Source organism: Volvox carteri, assembly GCF_000143455.1.
Source record: "Volvox carteri f. nagariensis unplaced genomic scaffold VOLCAscaffold_45, whole genome shotgun sequence".
NCBI lineage: Eukaryota > Viridiplantae > Chlorophyta > Chlorophyceae > Chlamydomonadales > Volvocaceae > Volvox > Volvox carteri.
In genome coordinates, this window is record NW_003307588.1 from 836,689 (window position 1) to 851,919 (window position 15,231).

The 15,231-nt window shown below is 57.3% G+C and overlaps 2 protein-coding genes across 2 annotated transcripts in view; one reads left to right on the top strand and one right to left on the bottom strand.

Annotated features, from left to right (window-relative positions):
- Window positions 1-2,498: 2,498 nt before the first annotated feature.
- Window positions 2,499-6,868, top strand: VOLCADRAFT_95646 (uncharacterized protein; the record flags this gene model as incomplete). Its single annotated transcript, XM_002954708.1, has 7 exons — window positions 2,499-2,670; window positions 3,580-3,784; window positions 4,285-4,388; window positions 4,519-4,601; window positions 5,203-5,452; window positions 5,731-5,806; window positions 6,436-6,868. The coding sequence occupies 7 exons, from the start codon at window positions 2,499-2,501 to the stop codon at window positions 6,866-6,868; spliced, it is 1,323 nt and encodes a 440-aa protein (XP_002954754.1).
- Window positions 6,869-10,887: 4,019 nt separating this feature from the next.
- Window positions 10,888-15,231, bottom strand: part of spl8 (splicing factor U2AF, large subunit) — a gene marked incomplete at its 3' end in the record, with an annotated part of 7,034 nt that continues 2,690 nt past the window's right edge. The window contains exons 5-12 of the mRNA XM_002954762.1: window positions 14,911-14,978; window positions 14,496-14,672; window positions 14,048-14,186; window positions 13,544-13,652; window positions 12,922-13,047; window positions 12,428-12,478; window positions 11,480-11,575; window positions 10,888-11,025 (exon numbers count right to left, since the gene is read on the bottom strand). Coding sequence (XP_002954808.1) covers window positions 10,888-11,025; window positions 11,480-11,575; window positions 12,428-12,478; window positions 12,922-13,047; window positions 13,544-13,652; window positions 14,048-14,186; window positions 14,496-14,672; window positions 14,911-14,978 — 904 coding nt within the window. The remainder of the gene's footprint in view (window positions 11,026-11,479; window positions 11,576-12,427; window positions 12,479-12,921; window positions 13,048-13,543; window positions 13,653-14,047; window positions 14,187-14,495; window positions 14,673-14,910; window positions 14,979-15,231) is intronic.

Genomic DNA, 15,231 nt, shown 5'->3' on the forward strand with positions numbered 1-15,231 from the left:
ACTCGATGATCGCTGCGGCGGCTTCGGCGCCACCGTCCAGGAGACGGTCATCGTCCTCGTCATCGTCATCTTCCTCATCCTTGTCATAAGCTAAATCAACATCGTTCATGTCCTCCGAACCGCTGGTTTCCGTACTTCCGTACGCCGCGGCGTCAGCGTCGGCGTCGGCAGCGTCGCCGATTCCAGTAGCCATCGGGGGTGCAGCTCTGCTGACGTCCGCGAAGCCCTGTCGCCCGGGCTGTAGCTGCGCTGCGGTGCTTGGGTGACAGCTACAGCCGGTACCGGACCCGCCAGGCCCTGTTGCTGCTGCTGCTGCTGGTGCAGCTGCCGCTGCAGCAGACACGTCCTCATGCGCCATCACTGCATCATCATCATCATCATCATCATCCCTTGCTGCAACCTCCCAACCTTTCCTAGCGCCCGCGTCTTCCTCCGCTTGTAGCCCCAACCCATCCTCGGACCACACGCCTCCATCGTCTTCCTCCCCCCAATACCCCCGCCCCGCAAAGCCCTCATCGTCCTCGTCCTCGTCGTAGCCCTCCTCGGCCGCACCTTCTGCCAACGTGTAGGAATAGAACGACGTTAAGGGTGCATGAGCAGCTGTGTACGGGTCGTACTCCATGTACGGACACACCGGCCGCACTGTTGCTATTGGTGGCGTCGCCGCTGCCAAGCCCCTGCCAGAGGTGGTTGGCCCCGCTGGTGCGGGCGCTGGTGCTGTGGAGGGTCCCGCTTGACGCGCCTCAGCTGCTTCCTCCCCGTCCCCCCCTTCCCTGCCGCAGCCGCCTCCCGCTCCTTCGTGACTGCAGCCGGGCAGCTCCATCCCACAGGCATCCGCTGCAACTGTGGGTACCGGGGCTGGAGGGGACCGTCGCCACCCGGCTGGGGCCGGCACGTCGTAAGCGGTCCTCCCACACGCCTGCGACCCATCTCCTAGCGTGTGCATGTGTATGGTCGGTGGGGGGGTTGCAGCGTGTGGGTGATAGGGGGTAGGTGAGGGTGCGGACCATCCAGGAGTCGACGCTGCGCTGCCGCAACCGCCGCCATCTGGGTGGTTGCCTGCTCCGAAACCCAAATGGCCACCAGCTGGACCGGAAGGATGACCACCGCCACAGGAGCCGGAAAAGACTGAGGCGGAGACTAGGGAAGTCGCGGCCGCGGCCGTGGCCGTGGCCACGGCAGACGCGCTACAAGACGGTGGAGGACCGGAGCCGGATGCCGCCTGGCAAGGTTGCTCGTGCTGCAAATTGGCTGAGGCAGGACCGTGACGTAGTAGCAGCCTCTGCGCTTGCAGGTTCTGGTGTTGTGGCTGAAAGTCTTGGGAAAGGGGGAAGGCTGACCCCTCGAGGTGCTGTCGGTGAACGGTGGCAGTCAAGTGGGATGCCAGAGCTGCCGTATGATGCTGTTGGTCAACGTCCATTGCCTCAGACGAATCCATGATGGCCGGCGACTGGTCCAGCATCGCCACCGCCCGTGCGTCGGTGGTGCCATGAAGGTCGGATGCACCGCCTGGGTTGCTTGCCATGTCCCGCAGGACAGACAAAAGATTAAGGCCTTGCTGTCAATCTTGCTGTTTGTGTTGTCTGTGAAGTATGGCCTGTGGAACCGCGGAGCACTCCGCTCTGCTCTCGTTTCACCAGCAGCTTGCAAGCTCCTTGAAATGAAGCCTTACAGCGTCTCTAGCTTCAGTCTCCAAGACGCTGCATCTCAAGCTGATGCGCCTGCCTGCTGCGAGCTTAACGTCTCCAAGCCGATACGATGGTCTCAATACAAATGCCCGGCCGGTCAAGAAACAAGCTCTTATGCAAGAGGCCTTACAAAGAGCAATATGGCAGGCGTAGTAAGCATTCGGCAAAGACGAAGTGCGTTCAGGTGTGTTCGGGTTTTCTTAAATTTCGACCTAGCTTCCAGGCGTTTCCTAGCAATAAGAGGATTTAATTCTTTCATGAAGGGCTGAGTCCTTGTTCAATGTAGCGAGCCCCGTTAGGTTTTCGGACGAATGAGGTGATGGGCCCGCGGGGCAGAGCTGTTGGAAAACACCCGAGATGCACCTCTAATACCTTTATTCATGGACGCGGTCAGTGCTATGACCTGGGTTTGGATATAAATTTTCCCCCAACGAAATAGCAGTGACCTCTGGTTTCCCGGTTGGCACTGCAAATCGAAAGCGGGCAGGGCGCCCTTTAGGTACTGTTTGGTGCCCAGAAGACAGAGCCAATCTGTCTTCCAAGTATAACCAGATACGGCAGGCAGCTAGGTTCGCGTAGAAGCTTTGCCCGGCACGGGGACCGCACTTCCGGTAGGCGGAACAAGGTAATTCCGGATTCCGTTCCGCGGGCTCCCAAGTCGTCCCGGAACGCAAACGGCAAGTCCTATGTAGCATAACCTGATATTCCTTGTAAGCATTGGCGATTTTGGAGGAAATTATTGTGATGTGCCGCCATTTTGCGCGCAATACTAGCTGGGCTCCTTCCTGCAATCCCGAAGCAGGCGCCGCGATGAGACTCGGCCGGTCCACCTTGATGGCCATGGCTGTGGTCGTGGTTATGCTTCTTGCTGCGGCTGAGGCCCGTCAAGCGCAGCAGCTAGATGGCGTTTGGTATGAGTCCCTCTCGGCTTCTGACTGCAAATCCTTCAAGGGAGAGAGAAATGAACCATCGACTAGCCAAGGTAATGCTGCAACAAGTTATGGTGCGATAACCGGTCGCGCTCTCCCTTGAATTCTGGGCGGCCTTACGAAGCTGTTCGTCTCCGCTGAGGCTACGGCCAAGCCCCATAGCCAAGGCCACACTTGCCACGACAGCGGCTGGCGGACCATCCTCTTCCCGACTTCCAATTCGGTCCTCTGCTTGTTGCACATGTTTCCCAATTCCTCACACTACCGCACCCTCAACCCAACCCGAGACGGCATAGCTTTTGTGGTGCACATGTCTTCCATCTCCGACCCACAAGATATATTTCCGGGTGAAAATACATCTGTTAAAATACTGTTGATTATCCTGCGTCCTTCTGCAATACTTCAATTTGTCCCCTAGGTGTCAGGGCTCCCCTTTGCCATCCCAAACCTGCCTTGCGGCCACAAATCCCATCCAAGACAAGTGTGCAGTAATTGGAGCCACACGTGAATGAACTGCACTACAAACTGTATGGGGACAACCTAGGAAGTCATTCCTCCTTAGCTTGCAAGAGCGCTTCCCCTAACACTCTGGGGTGTCGCAGCGGCCCAGAGCACGAACTCGTACGACACACATGCCGTACCATGTTCCCATATTCCAATGAACTCTTATTACTCCGCTACCGAGGCCTTTTGATACCCCTGTAACCCGAAAAGCCTTGTTGTTTCGCTCTTGCCCAAAACATTCCCCAACGTAGTTGTGAAAAGGATCCCAGTAGTGCTATGCTTATCAGCATCTTACCTCGTTCCTGGTTTATTCACAGGCTAGCAACTTGCTTGAACAGATTTCTTACTTAGCCCTGCCCCGACGACATATCAAACACGGATTCATTACTTCGGAAATCACTCTCAAGATTTTGCACTCCTTGCTCCTACACATGAAACCCCGCCGTACACACGATCAGCTATACCTGCCGTATTTCGTAACGGCGCCTGGAGTCCCGGCCATTCCACCAGCCGCAACGCCTACATAGCTGCATTGCTATCCAAGGATGTGTACTTCAAGCACGTGATTGAGCCACATGCCGGTCGAGCCGCGCGCCATAACTTCACTCTCTTCGCGCAGCTATTTTGCCGCGCTATGGTCCACCTGGGCGCCGATGATTGCGAGTGAGTGGTCAAGCGAAGCAGTGTCGACTGTGCGAACTGGCCAGGTAACTAGGGATTGGACGGCAGGTTGAGGTGTGGTATGGAGTGCAGCGTAGTAGTAGATTGCAGAGTTGGAGGCAAAGGAGTAGGCAGAGGTCAATGGACAGTGCTGCAATGCACAGCCGAGCAAAGCGGAGTAGAGTGGAATGCAGAGAAGAAGGGGAAGAGGCCGTCCGAAGCGAGAGCTGCCTTTGAGAAGAAAATATTGAGGAATGGGAGGCACATTGGCAAAGTGGGCAAGAGCACGAGCAACCAACAGGCGCTGTCCAAATCACCTCATCGCTAAAACCACTAAAACCCAAACCCTTCAAAAAAACCAATCCGCCCACATAGGTCTCGACCGCAAACGCACAAGCAGCCACGCTAAACCGAAATCGCAATCCCACTGCCCAGCCACACACAACCCGAACACGAACGCATACACGCGCTAAGACACCCAGACCTGCCGGGTCCCGTCGCAGGGTGGCGGCGGGTGCTGAGGCTCTAGTGTGGGCAGTGGTCCGAGCGGGGCCATCAGTAATGCTGGTAGTGAGGGGATCCAACAGCCCGCAGAACTGGATTACCGGTACGGCACTCGTCGCGGTTCTCCCGCCACCTTCCCAATGTGTTCGCAGCCCAACACGACGTTCGCAAACCCCTGCGGGCCCCCCTCCCCCGCAATCCAATTAATGCGGTGTCCCTCTCTCTCTCCGCAGACCTGGCTTCCTTCCGTCGTATCAATGTGGCAGATTTCGGCGGGGGAGTCCGGGGCACGAATGTGGCGCAAGGGTTTTACCAGGTGTGTGTGTGGGGGGGGGAGCACGTGCGCAACGCGCGCCCACGCGCGTGTGTGTATGTGTGTGTGTGTGTGTGTGCGGTCAACTGCGTATTAACATGTGACTCTACTTTTTGGAAAGACGGAGGAGCTGCGATCCTTTGAAGAAGGTAGGTAGGGCCGATGCAATGGCGTAGGTGAATCGGGAAGCTGAGTCGCAAAAGCGAACATCGCTGGACGGAGCCTTCTCGTCTAGGTGTTGATGTACTTATGACCGTTAGTTGTTTGATGTTTGGTAAGCCCCGCGTTTTTCCTCAAGCGTGTGTCTGTACATGCGTTTTGCATTTGTTTATTTGTCTGTTTGTCTTTTGTCTTGGTGTGTGCGTACGTGCTATGTTTGTATGTATGTATGTGTGTATTACGCAGGGGGGGATCTGCTGCCACGGTGGCGGGGACATCCCTCACCACTACCTGCCATTACCTACTTCGATGCGCGCAAAGGCGGTACGGCGGAACACCGCTTTCCCCCGGTCGCACCTATAGCATCTTTGCCTATCCTCTTTGAAAAATGTTCGACTAGCTGTCGCCTGGTTTGCTGGCTATCGTGTTACGCACCTAACAAAAGGTGTTCGCTGCCAATCGGCGACACATCATAAATCGAGTGCGCGCTGCCATGGATACGGCGACTGAGGCAGCCGCCGCAGCAGCGGCAGCAGTTGCTCCCTCAACCGTTGGCGGCCGCGGGAGCGGCGCGTACGGCAGCGTCGTCAGCGATGACGGCCACGATGGCCACAGCCCACGGCTGTGGGTGTTCGGCCACAGCTTGGGTGGCGCAGTAGCGCTCATGGCAGCGTCGTATCTTGCCGTACAGGAAGGTGAATAGTGAAGTAATTACATACATACGTGGCTACGTGCATTCATACTCGTATTGATCCCCGGGGCTGATTTCCTGATTTGCTGTCTGGCAAAAAATGGCACGCGGAAAGGTGGACAGAGACGGGGTTGGGTGTATGTGTGTGTATGGAAGGCTAACGAAGGGAGGGAGGAGGAGGGGTTGCGGGGAGGGGGTTTCGGTTGGAAGTGGATTCCCAGAAACCCCCAAATCACCCACCCCCCTTAACACCTGTTTGTGTGTATGTTTGTGTGTGTACAGGTCTGACTCCAACCGGCGTCTACACGTTCGGCTGCCCCCGTGCGGGAGATCACACCTGGGAACAGGCCTACAAGTTGTGAGTGCGAGCGGCCCCGCCTCCTCCAGGTCCTGTGTACGGCATCTCCGGGTGACCCCATCCCTGCAGTTGCTTTCCCGCGCGCGCTATATATGTCATCGCATCACACCCTGTGAATGCCAGCGCGCGCATCGGGAAAGCGGGAGAGATGGAGATTTCCGTTGTACTATTCCGTGCGCCTTGGGTATGCGTTTACGGTAATGCGTTTACGTGTTAAGGGGAGTGCTATCGAATTTCAAGTTTTCTGGGCGAGTTGGGTTTTCGCCTCTGCCACTGCTGTCCTGCCTTTTGGTCTTTGCGATGGATTAAACGCGAAGTGAGTTAATGAGTATGGAGGCAATGGAGGTGGAATCTTGATGAACACAGGAAAAATGCAAATGCATGTATGATGAAAGTTGTGGAGTGAAGGTAATTAGCAGGTAATGAAACCAAAAACCCTAAAACCCAACCCTAAAATCCTTCTTGCGTTACCCGCAAACCTGTATTGACCGAGGTGTTCCTAAACAGACCCTCCGCCTGAAACGCCGTTTCCCGAGGCCCTATTATTCCGCTCCTTCCAATTCTTCAACGCAAACGGTTCGGGCCGCGTCCGACCCGTACGGCTCGTACGCGGTGTATTTGTGCCCCAGGCATGACGTCACGCTGAGGCTTGAGAATGCGGGCGACATCGTCCCCGCGCTGCCTTTCGGTTCCGCCTGGCGGCACGTGGGCTCGGCGGCGCCTATCCAGGCCTGCAGGAGCTTGCAACCGCAGCCGCCGCCGCCGCCGCCCGTCACGGCGTTAGTTACAGCGGCGGAAGGAGAAACTGTTCGGCAGCTTCGCGGCGCGGACGAGGGTGCCGGCGGTCGTGAGGACGACACGATTGTGGCGACAGCGAAAGCCGAGTCCAACGGCATGGGGACGGCAACCGACGTAGCATTTCCATTTCCCCCCCGGTCTTTCCGAGACCATTGGGTGCAAACTTACGTGCTGGTGATGTGGTCGTGTCTGCCCGAGTCCGACCAGGATCTGGTTCCGGGGCCGGAAGATCTGTACGACAGGCTTGACACAGAAGTTGCATGAGGCAGGAGGTATGGCGCTACTGTTGCTCAGTGGAATACGGAGAGTTAGTCATGTACAGTTAACTGTTAGATTTAAAATAATGTGTTTGTGCTTTTAGTACTTTTTCATCAGTCAACATGGATGCGAGCGATCTTTTGTTTCATTGCTTCGTGTAGTAGCCGGTACACTGTACAAATACGCGCTAAGCGCGTCAACCAGCTTCTCGAGAGGCCTTTCCAGCGGCCAGCTACTACACTTCGCTCCCCCGTTCGTTGCTATTGAAATGACGTTTTCTTTTCTTGCCTAGAAGCCTACAGGTTGACGCGCTGGCCTTAGGGCACCGCTGCTTGCATGCATTTGTAAGTAACACACCTTCACGAGGGACGGGCAGGTTCGATTCTTTTCGTCGCATCTTTTTGTCTCGTCCAAAGCCATAGCCACAGCTGCCGTGTGACGACAACCGCAGCACGAGCAGCAAAGTAAAAACAAATGTGAATGAAGGACAGGCCCGGTTCTCCCGGTACATGATCTGCATCATAAAACACATGCCTGTCGTGACGCTATCCCCCTCGAAAACAACCTCCAAGTCTGTCTGCGCGCCCCTCGCAACGCCACACCGGCCCATCCCCAATCTTATTGTTGACCCAACCGAACTCACCATTCCCGAACCAACAAGGAGTCCACCGCCAATACCGCCCAAAGCCCATACTGTAAATACACAAAGACGACACGCACGCACAGATACAAACCGCCAGGTACCACGTGTTGTAACACACAACGAACAAAGTCTCGTGTCCTGTCATCTCCCCTATAGACATTTTTACCGATACCTTTTTTCAACCCTCACCTCCCCATACACATACGCAACCATATGCACAGCAAACCGTATGGGTACAGCGAAAACCAAAAGCCACGGAGCCGCCACATCCCCGCGCACTACCCAGCACCAAGATGGAACGCCTAGCCAGGCATCCCAGAGAGACGTACACACGTACACACTTTCCACTGACAGGCTAAACCCGCGAGACAAGGTGCACGCGCAAGAAAGGTCCCCTCAAGCCACGTAATTTCCGAAAAAGCCTGTAAACCTCCGCCTCGACCATTCCCCCTTCCCATCGGCCAAGATCCAGCCGCAAGCAGATAAGAGGGAGTGAAAGAAGGGAAGGAGGCGAGATGTATTTGCTACGATGCAGGCGGATGAACCGGACAGGTTGGAACCAACAGAGAAGGAGCAGAGGACCAGGACACGCTCTCAACAAGATAGGTGAATGGATGGATGGATGACGAAAAGGCAAATTTGGCAAGAAGGGGGATAAGACGCTCTTGAGTTGCAAGAGAACACGCTTACTGCTGCTCCTCCTCCTCCCCTCTTTTTCCGGGACCAAAGGGGCTAGGACCGTGACCATCCTAAACACAAGCTGGCTCACACGCATGGATATGATGCCACGTGCAAGGAGCTTGGCTCTTTTGTGTAGCTTTATGCTCCCCTCCATGTCTTCCCTTCTTTGTGCTTGGGGCAGCAGCAGGACGCCAGCAGCAGAGCTAACTCCCAAATCTCTCTCTGTTTCTGCCGCCATACCCCAACCAGCCGCACTTGGGTGGTACTGCCACGTCGCGCCTTGCCAGCGTTTGACGCGTCCTCCCTCTTCGTGTGTAGCACCTACCACCTACCATACCCACCCATCCACCGGAGTTCACCCCAGGCCACCGGTCCATACACCCCACCGGGGCAAACTCAGGGATCCGCATACATACATACACATGCACATACAGACATACATGTGCGCCACACACGCAATGCCGCCACGGTGGCAGCCGCTGCGGCACGCAGTGACGTGGTACATGTCTTCGGACCTGCCCAGAGCCCCATGGCCTCCCTCCCTCCCTCCACCCCCCTGTCATCCAAGCCCCTGCACAAAAATCCTAAAGCCCTCAATCGCGGTTCGGTTGTACCGCACCCCACAGACGGGCACACACACACACGCATGCCAGGACAGTTCGGCTGAGGCCACCGATTTTAACTCCCCATAGCGCAATAAACGCATGGAGTCGTGTGTAGCGGGTGCATGGAGGAGGTGGAGGGAAGCGGTGTAAGCAGTAAGGGGGGCAAACCTGAACAGGATGGCCGTCTGGATGGGTATCCTTGTGCGACATAGCACTCTTAATGCCATTGTCATTTTCATCATCATCATCATCATCATCGTCATCATCGTAACGTGGTGAAATGTTTACCTAGACCGCAAGGGGGCTGCTGACACAATCCGTAGCTGCACTTCTGAACCCTCTCATTCCAACTTCTTTTCCATCACCTCAAAAACCCAAAGTCCTCATCCACCCCCCCAACACGTCTCTTCTTCTCTCCCAAGAGGAAGCAGCCCCCTACCCCGTGGGGATACTCCTCTCTCCCAACCATGCGCTCCACCCTACACCCTCCACCGCCACTAGTTTCACGACTTTTGTTTATAAAAGTAGTACTACCTTTATCAACTCCACGCCACCATTAAACTTCGCTTCCGCCACCAAGCCCTCCCGCATCATCCCGCCCTCCTTTGTTCTGCCTCTTTCCCTCCCTGCGCCAGCCCCAGCCCCGTCAGCGACCCGCCTCCCGCCCCCCACGGCCCGATACACGCCGTATCCGCATCCGCCCCTCACTTTCTCCATTGAATATGGAGAGAACACCACAGCCCGGCTACTCTTGCTGCACGGTATGGTGGAGATTAACCTGCCTTAACCGTCCTAGACTTCTCGTTATGGCGCTTCGAGTTTGACGCGATGGACACCGCCGGCATCACTTGGCGCTTCACTATCCGGTTGTGGCTCAACGGTGACAACCCTAGGTCCGTAACGTGCTAGAGGTGAGTCAGGAATAGTATCATGGGTAGGAACATGGATCGGCGTCAGTGCCGACCGGGTGCCGTCACCTCGTTCGCCAAATAGCGCCTAGCGCTCGAAGAAACCGCACACACACACACAAGCTTCTATCCAAGCTGTGTTGGGCTGTTGGAGTGGACATTAGGGTAGGGTCAGTCCTAGGGGCCTGTGGGGCTCCGTGGGGCAGCGGACCATATCCTGTCAATCATATGGCGCTCCGCCGCCCCCCCATATTTCTTAGGGTTTTGCCCTACACGGCCGGCGGCCAGTGCTCCATCCAACCATCCATCCATCCATCCATCCATCCCACCTGCGTGCTCCTTAACCAAGACAACTGACGGTGGGGACTGTGCTCCCTCCATGTACGGGCGAAAGAGCAGAGACGAGAGCAGCGAAGCGAGACGAGGGAGGGGCCCCGAGCTCACCCAACTGACAGCGCCTCACGTCATCCCACACCTTTTCACGTCCTCGCCTGGATGATCGGCTGCCTGGCTAGATGACCGACTTACTTGCTGTGGCTGACTGCCCCTCCTGACTGCCAACGGAGAGCGTCAGCCGTGCCCCGTGAGCTACTTGGGCAGTCAGCCACTGCCCCTCCTGACTGCCAACGGAGAGCGTCAGCCGTGCCCCGTGAGCTACTTGGGCAGTCAGCCACTGCCCCTCCTGACTGCCAAGGGAGAGATCGCTAAGGGCAGGAACACCACCATCGAAGCAACCACCACACCACACCAGACCCTGACATGACCAGGAAAGCGCGCGCACAGCCAACGTCGTCCCACCCACCTACCCCTCCACGTGCGAAGAAGACAGGATGGCAAGATGCGGCAGCTCACGACAACGCTGACGACAACGAAGACGGCGACGAAAAAAGAAGGCGTTGGTGGATAATGGCGGAGGCGAAGGCGGAAAAGGGAGAGAACACCAAAAAAACCGACGCCGGAGGGAGATCACACCGTTTTCAGCCACTTCAGAGGGCCAGCCTCATTCCACCCTCCCCTCCCCCATACACGCGCGCACAACGGAGAAGGAGCCGTTTCAGTCCGATTCGGCTCTCAGGCCGCAGGTCGCAACAATCGCACCGCGATTGTTGTTGCAGCGGCGGCGGCGGTGGCGGCGGCGCCATCCAAGGGGCCGCTGCTGCCGGCGGCGGCGGCTGGCCACGCCGTTCCTCACCCGTCGTACCGGCCTGAGAAATAGGCCTCCTCCGTGAGGTAGGTGGCGTTGACGACACGTCCCGCGAATCGCCGTCCGTGCATGGCGTTGCGGGCCTTGACTGCGGAGTTGACGTCGTTGAACTCCATTATAACCTGCAGGCGGGTGGGACGGGAATTCATAGAACAAGTCCAGAGTATAAGAGGACGAGGTCGAGGAGGGGTGGGTGGGTAAGGGAATTGCATAGCGGTGCATGGCGCAACATCTGCCAAAAACCTGTGTTGAAAACTGCTGCGATCTAAGAAAGCGATGGGCGGGGTGGGCGGGGTGTTATTAAAGGCCCTAAGTGTGGCACGAGAGAATGGAGCAGTGCAGCGGAGGCGACAGCGGCAGCACCAGCAGCAGTCGCAACAGCATGATGACTTGGGTTTGTGTTAACTTGGCAGCAGCAGCAGCAGTGGCAGGATTCACAGCAAAGATCAGAAAATGGTGTGGTGGTACAAGAGGCAGGGGCGGAGGATATCTCATCGTCCCCCCCCCAGAAAAACGCCTCCATGCACGCCCACACCCACCCAACCACAATCACCTTCCCCCCTCCGCAATACTCACCTTGCACATGCCCGGCGGGTTGGGGTTTTCCGCAGTTGGTCTCGGAATGAGCACATTGTTGCACAGCCCGTGGCGCGAGGCCTCGTCCTTCATATCCTGTGGTGGTGGAGAGAGAAGAGAGGAGCGGAGAGGGGCGGCGGTATGTGACATGCATGCAAGAGGGCCCCCCCCAAGAGGAGGAACAACGAGGACATGAGAAAAGCGGGAAGGAGTGGATTGAGGTTGGGTCCAGGACCCAGGAGACATGGCACAGGACCTGGACAATGAGGGGTGCAGAACAATCGGCGTACCAGCGTGCTTAGGCAGACAGACAAGGTGTGGAAGACCCAGCCCGTTCCCCGCTTCTTGGCGAACCCCACCCCCACCCCCACACTAGTACCGCCTTCATCACGACTGCAACCATCCAGCCCGGGACCACGCCTGGGAACATGCGCCTGGGGAGAGGCACCCCTGCCCATTGAGCCGAATCTACGCTAGGGCTCGGCCACTTGAGCTATTATCCAGAAGTAGTTTCCATACCCTTGAACCATTATGAGAATTTTGATATGCTGTAAATACAGCAATGATACTAAAGGTTTACCTACTAGCTTATATCTAGTAGAGGCGCAGTCCGTGACAGAGCTAACATCATAAAGGATGCGGTTCATGTTAGCATGAACTGACTCGAATGCCACTTCCGCAATGGCAGCTCTCCCCCCCTTCCCTCCCTCCCTCCCTCCCCTCGCTCCCTCCCCTGGTCAGTAAATTTTCCGAACAATGCAGCATTTATCTTCTTCTGGACTACCCGTCTATCTTTTGAATCTCGGCTCCATTCGACAGTGGTTCGTCTTACCCTCCCCCCTCCTCTCCCCCTGGGTCCCTTGCTTCGTTCCCTTCCCTTCCCTTCCCTTCCGTACCACACACTCTTTCCCTCCCTCCCTTCCCGTCCCTTCCAGGTCCCCGCCTCACCGCCAGGATGTCCTCGTACTCGGTGTTGTCCACGATCTCCTCCGCCGAAACCTGACCGGTCGACGACAGCAAACAGAGCCGCAGAGCAATGAGTACTGAGCACGAGAACACGCCCACGTAAACTTCAGGATGGGAACCACCCATCACCACCACCACCATCATCATCAGCAGCAGCAACTAGTTAAGGGGTCGAGGGGCGTGAGGCCTCCCGGCCCTCTTTGCCGGACAGACCGGGAGGTATTGGAAAGGCTCAGAAGTTTGGCTTCCTTCCCCCCTCCCACCCTCTATGAATACCCCCACCCATCCCCCGGCACGCTCATACACACACACACACGCACGCACTCCCCCATCCATATCACACACGACACGCCAAAACCACTAAAACCACACCCCGCCTCCCTCCCCTCCCCCTTCCTCCCACACCCATACACACTCACCGCATCCGTGAGCACGACGATGCGAGTGGCCGAAGTGAGGGCGGGGTTGACTGCCACCAGCGGGTTGAGCCCCACACCTACCCCCACACCGACACCCAGGTTGGCCAGGGCGGCGGGCACCAGGCCCGGGGGCCCCAGGGCGGTGCTCGCGGCGGCACCGGCACCGGAAGCTGAGGGAGCGCCCTGAGGGGAGGTGGGTGGGGCACATTGGGTTGGTTGACTTTTGGTTTTAAACTTGGGGAATGGCAAGTTGGGTCGAGTGTTGAAGTAAAAGATGAGCCGATGGTTGATTTGGGTTGGTTACACGCGAGCGAGCGAGCGAGCGAGCGGCGTGCGTGCGTGTGGATGCCGTGTAAGACTCGCGTTTTTTGGACCCTAGCACCAGCAGTATCGGCTTCTCCCAGCGCGCAGAGGTCCCAAAATGCTGAAGCCCAGCCAACCCCCCCTCCCCCGCGAACAAAAAGCTCGTTCCCCGCACTCCCCAGATAAACCCCCGTCCGCACCAGTGCCCCACCCACACGGCCCCAGCAACCCATAGCGCCCCACCACTGCAGCTTCCGTTCCCTTCCCCTCCCTCTTTTTTTCCCAACCACAGGACAGGACCGCGACACTCCCCGTAACGGGGCCCCCCCTTCCTCTCTCTTCTGGCCCCCCAGCCCAGCAGCCTCCGAACACGTACCTCCGTAGCCCGCCGCACTGTGAGAGTCCGGTCGCCCATTCGGAGACCGTTAAGACCCGCGCATGCGATGTCGGTGACGGCAGAGTCCTGATACACAACGAAGCCGTACCTGGCGGGAACAGCGTCGTGTGTAGGGTTTAAAGGGTAGCGGGGGGGGGGCCCGACGGGAGGCGGTGAAAAAGCGTTATGTGCAAGTCTTATGTCAACTGCCGATGTCCGGGGCGGGGAAAGACGAACCACACACGAGTGAAGCTGCTGCCAGGGCAAGAGTGTACCAAACGTAGGCGGGGAGAGGGGCCCAGCGGGGCCCAGGCGGTGGGTAAGGTAAGATGTGAACGGCGGAAAACACACGGGAATATATGAATTGCAGTACAACACATGCGTTCCGTGCCGTACCGTGCCATAACTCCGAAGATGTAGGGGCAACCCCTCAATTTTCACCCACCCACCCACCCACCCACCCACATACATACATACACAATATTATGCCCGCCCAATCCTCACCCCTTGCTGTTCCCCGTTTCCCTGTCTTTGACCAGGTCAAACGACTTGATGGGGCCGAAGGATCCCAACAGCTCACGACACTGCTCCTCCGTCAGGTAGTACGGCAAGCCGCCCACGAAGATGCGATCCGCCTGGTCGGCTGAGCTCGACTGCGGTGAGGTGGGGAGGTGAAGGGAGGAGCTGAAACAGGGGGGGGGGCCGAAACGGATGGTGCGGGGGGGGGTCCGAAGTGGGACTTACGCCCCCCTGGGTGAGGTCCAGGCACTTGTCAGGTCGGATTTCATTCCTTCATTCCTTCAGAACGTCTTTAACAATAAACCACCGACCGCCAACTGGAGATGTCTTACGTCAGTCAAGAGACCTGGAAAACGGCTCTTAACAGAAAAAAACCCGAACAAAGCGCAAATTCGCCGTAACCACCGCCCTACCTTGCTGCCACCTCCCCCACCGCCTCCGCCTGCTGCATTGGATAGTCCGATAGCAGCCAGGTTGAGGTTGGGGTTGGGGGTGGAGGGCCCCAGGGAGGCAGCTGCGGCGGGGTTGTAGTCGTTGGGCCGCCGCACACGCACCGACACGCCCTCGAACATGATGCCGTCCAGGGCCATGGCATTGGAAGTCTCCTCGACTGCACCGAAGAGAAGAGGGCGGTGGGGAAAGACGATCCCGAACGAGGGCGTTGGGGCCGGTTAGAGCGGTTGGGTGCGGTTAGAGTGGTGGGAGGCGGGTAGCTGTCATAGGAGGCGAGGGGGTTCTCAAAATTAAACACACAAGGGGGGTTGTGAGGAGAAGGAAAAATAGAGGGGGAAAGTACAGGTCCCCGATAAAAGGCAGGGGATGAATTAGAGTGCAAAATGCAGAAGTACTGAACTCTCGAAGTATTGAAGAACGGATCGATTGAGGCGAAGTAATGGATGTGGAGTGAAAGGGAAAGCTATTGAACAGGGAGCGATATCAGGGAACGGAGTTAAGGCATAAAAAAGACTCCAACATAACAACTGCAACTGCAGAGGCCTCCGCGAGAGCAAAGTAAAGCGGCCACCCAAGATGATCCCAAGGTGGTCGGTCGTAGATCGAAGACGGAGAAGGCGACCTGCGACCCCTGCCTCTCCACACCCAACCCCCTCCCCTCTGCCCCCCCCCACACCCTCTCCCTCCCCCCTCCCGCCCACCCCGCTCCACCCTTC